We start from the raw sequence: 3,886 nt of genomic DNA, 5'->3' as shown, positions 1-3,886 counted from the left end.
AGAGCTGGGCCAGGGCTCCAGGACACCCAGTCCTCCCTCTCCAAAGCCTGGCAGTGATGGAGCCCACCTGGGACACTGCTCCAGCACCCCTATGGGCCACATTCCTGCCCTCACTGCTGTCCTTGCTCTCTAACAGGTTGGTGCTGGCCCTGGTGAGGGATTTAATGTCAACGTAGCCTGGACTGGAGGGCTCGACCCCCCCATGGGTGACCCTGAGTATCTGGCTGCTTTCAGGTACTGCTCCTCAGGTTTCTGCTCGTCTCCTCTGTCCCTCTGTGCCAGGCTGAGCCACCACTCAACACCTGTATTTGTGTTTCATCCACACAGGACCGTGGTGATGCCAATTGCACATGAATTCTCCCCTGATGTGGTGCTGGTGTCAGCCGGCTTCGATGCAGCTGATGGCCACCCACCACCCCTGGGTGGCTACAAAGTCTCTGCTAAATGTAAGGAGGTGGCTCAGGGTGGGTTGTTCCCACTGCCCACCCAGGTTGGGACCATGATGTAGGGTTGGCAGCTCTCTAGGGAGCCAGGGAAGATCTTTGGGGTTGTACCAGCCCATCAAGTGCCAGGCTTCCAGCATTTTGGGCAGGGAGGTTGACAACCACCCCTTGGGCTTCTCCTTCAGGCTTTGGCTACATGACGAAGCAGCTGATGAGCCTGGCTGGTGGAGCCATCGTCCTGGCACTGGAAGGTGGCCATGACCTTACAGCCATCTGTGATGCATCCGAGGCCTGTGTCTCAGCCCTGCTGGGCAACGAGGTGAGAGCTGGGGCTCAGTGGGTGGTGGCTGTGGGGCTGTGCTGATGCTGTGAGCCGAGCCCTGCGCACAGCTCCCTCCTGTTGACCCCCCTGTGTCTTCCTTTGGCAGCTGGACCCTCTCCCAGAAGAAAGCATGAGGCAGAAGCCAAACCCCAACGCTGTGCGCTCCTTGGAAACGGTGATCCGGGTCCAGAGTGAGTGTCCCAGGGCTGGGGACTCTTAATTCATAGAATCATAGACTGGTTTGGGTTGGAAGGGACCTTAAAGCTCATCCAGTCCCAACCCCCCTGCCATCAGCAGGGACACCTTCCACTAGACCAGGTTGCTCAAAGCCTCATCCAACCTGGCCGAGAACACTTCCAGGGAGGGGGCATCTACAACTTCCTTGGGCAACCTGTTCCAGTGTCTGACCACCCTCACAGTGAAGAACTTCTTCCTAATATCTCATCTAAACCTCCCCTCTTTCAGCTTAAACCCATTTCCCCTTGTTTTGTCATTAGTTGCCCTTATGTGGAAGGGCTGAGTGTTAGCGTGTCCTCCCCTCTCTAGTAAACCTCATGACTTCCAAGGGGACTTCTGGCATAGAAGACCCCAGTGAAGCCCCCCATCATCATCCCCTTCATGGGAGGGTGATATCCCATGTGTGCATTCCCTGTAAGGGAAGCTTGGAGACCTGGGGCATCACCCCTGTGCTGGAACCTCCTGATTTTTACTTCTCCTGCAGGTAAATACTGGGTGGCCGTGCAACGCTTTGCCTCCAAGCTGGGCTGCTCCTTCCTGGAGGCGCAGCACCACGAGGCAGAAGAGGTGGAGACAGTCACAGCCTTGGCCTCCCTCTCGGTGGCTGTGATGGTGGAGAAGAGGTGATGCTTTTAATTGGTGCTGGGAGATGTGGGTACCCCCTCAGTCCCTGTGGGTCTGGGTCCAGCCTTGCTGTCACAGGGGTGGCAGCAGAGAAAGGCCGTGTCCCACAGCCAGATGAGCTGCTGGGAGGTCAGGACAGTGCTGGCTTTAAGCAGGTTTTGGGCTGTGGGAGGTGGAAATGACAACTGTCCTCCCCACCCAGAGCTCTGATCCTGCAGCTCCCACGGCCTGGCCTCAGCGTTCAGCATCGGTGGGTGGTGGGGTGAGGTCCTACATCCACATGGTCAGGACCTGGATCAGCTTCTGGGGGGATTTAGTGCTGGGCTTTTCCCAAACAAGATGAAAACGAGACCAAATCCTCTTTCCTTCCTTGGAGGCTGGAGGTGTAGGGGTGTGTCACCTCCTTTCAGCAAGGTCCCCCCTCACCCACCACCTTTTCTTGTCCTCACCGGGACTCAGTGAGAGTCTGTGTGGGTCTCAGTGGAGTGAGAAGCACTGGGAGGCTTGTGGAAGGCCCCTTGATGCTGAGAGGGGTGTGTTGTGTCACACAGGTCTCCTCCCATGTGTCTTGTTTCTCCATTTCAGGCCACAAGACGAGCCGATGGAGGAAGAGGAGCCCATGAACCAGTGAAGAGCGATGATGTTCTCTGCTCCCCTGCTTCCAGGACGTGGCTGGGCTCTCCTGAGCCTAGCACTTGCTCTTCACTCCTGGCTTCCCGTTTGCCACATCATCCTCACTCCCTGAGTCATGGTCCTGAAATGGCCTGGACCTTTGGCTGCCACCTCTGCAGAAGGTCTCCCAGAAAGGATGTTTCTGCAGCCAACCTGGAAGGCTCGGGACCGATGGAAAACCACAAACTCCCTCTGCACGGCGTGGCTCTGCAAACCCAGACCCGTGCCTGCAATCAGTCCCCAACCTTCGGGACCTGAGATCCCTCTGGGGACACACGTGAGAGGTTTCCACCCACAGCCAGACACAGACCTGCCCTTCTCCTGGGATCTTCCTCACCCTTGGGGAAGGGGATGGGTGTTGGGATGGATGTCGTGGCCGTGCTGCGAGTGGTTAGAGCCGCCTTTGGGACTGCACCCAGAGCTCCTCTGCAGCTGGGCAGTGATGTCTTGGAGAAGCAGCCCTGTGTTTTGCTCAGGAGGGACAAGCTCTCTGTGTCTTCTCCTGAAGGCTTCCTGGCTGCCCTTCCTCTGGTGGGGCACAAGGCAGGACTGAGTGTGACAGTGACATGGGGTATCGACCTCATTCTGCACAAGAAGGGTTTGGAGAACTGTGGATGATGTGCCCAAGCCCTGCAGTTGGGGAAGAGCAAAGGCTGGAGTGTCCACAGTGCCCGGGATCTCACCCGTGGGACATCCTGACCACTAACCAGAGCGTGACCCCCCCGGTGCTGGGGCTCTCACTTGCACTATGTACAATGGACGTGTGCTGATGTGAACCTTACGGACTCTTCTTCCCATGGGAATGTCGGGAACAAACACCTCTTCGTGTGGACGTTACCAAGGTGCCTTGAGCCCTTTTCAACCACCCACTGACCTGAGGATCTGGATCCATGTAGCCCCCTGTGATCCCTAAAGCAGGGGTAGCCCAGCTGTCTTCCAGTCACCCCCCTGACCCACCCTGCAGCTGCACTCCCACCACCTTCATGGGTTCTTCTTCTCCAGCTGGGATCAAATCAAGTCCTGTCACCCTCTGCTTGGTGCTCAGCTCCCCCAGGGATGCCCAAAGCCCCAGTAATTCAGTGCCTGTCTCTGGCCAGGCTCTTTTGGGGTGACAGAGGCAGGATCAGGCCCCCCAAAATGAGATGTCCATCATGATTTGTCTTCTTGCATCAGGACATTGTGTGGCTCATCACCCTGAGAGCCTTTCCCGTGTCTTCCCTGTGTCCCATGGGTTGTCTTGCAAGGACAGGTCCCTGCTTGGGTGTCACGGTGCTGGGCTGCAGCGGGGTTTGGGGACAGCTGGGCTGGGCTGGAGGGGATGGATGAGACACAGACTCGGGAGGTGGCCGGGTCTGGCTGCGGGGAGGAGATTTTGTAAAAAAAAAAAAGTAAAAAAAAAAGTAAAAAAAAAAAGTAACGAGGAGAAAAAGGAAAAAAAAACCCAAGGACCTTGGAAAAATAAACCATTTCTGTGTCTCAGGCTGAGGCTGCCCAGAGCTGGGGTCCAGGGAGGGGTGAGTCCCTGATGGCTGCATGACACGTGGAGAAGTCATCATGACACTGCCCATCTGTCCTGACAGCTCCCTCC

At 56.8% G+C, this 3,886-nt stretch overlaps 1 protein-coding gene across 1 annotated transcript; it reads left to right on the top strand.

The window, feature by feature from the left end:
- Window positions 1–136: 136 nt before the first annotated feature.
- On the top strand, window positions 137–2,519 carry LOC104532782 (histone deacetylase 7-like; the record flags this gene model as incomplete). The annotated part of the gene is made up of 6 exons (XM_010178063.1): window positions 137–234; window positions 328–446; window positions 629–762; window positions 872–956; window positions 1,487–1,625; window positions 2,212–2,519. Coding segments are annotated over 6 exons (621 nt in total), but the record flags the coding sequence as incomplete, so codon positions are not given.
- Window positions 2,520–3,886: the final 1,367 nt, after the last annotated feature.

This window comes from Antrostomus carolinensis, unplaced genomic scaffold (assembly GCF_000700745.2).
Source record: "Antrostomus carolinensis isolate BGI_N321 unplaced genomic scaffold, ASM70074v2 scaffold46531, whole genome shotgun sequence".
NCBI lineage: Eukaryota > Metazoa > Chordata > Aves > Caprimulgiformes > Caprimulgidae > Antrostomus > Antrostomus carolinensis.
Note: the sequence above shows the minus strand (reverse complement) of the source record. Positions and strands in the feature narration are given on the sequence as shown.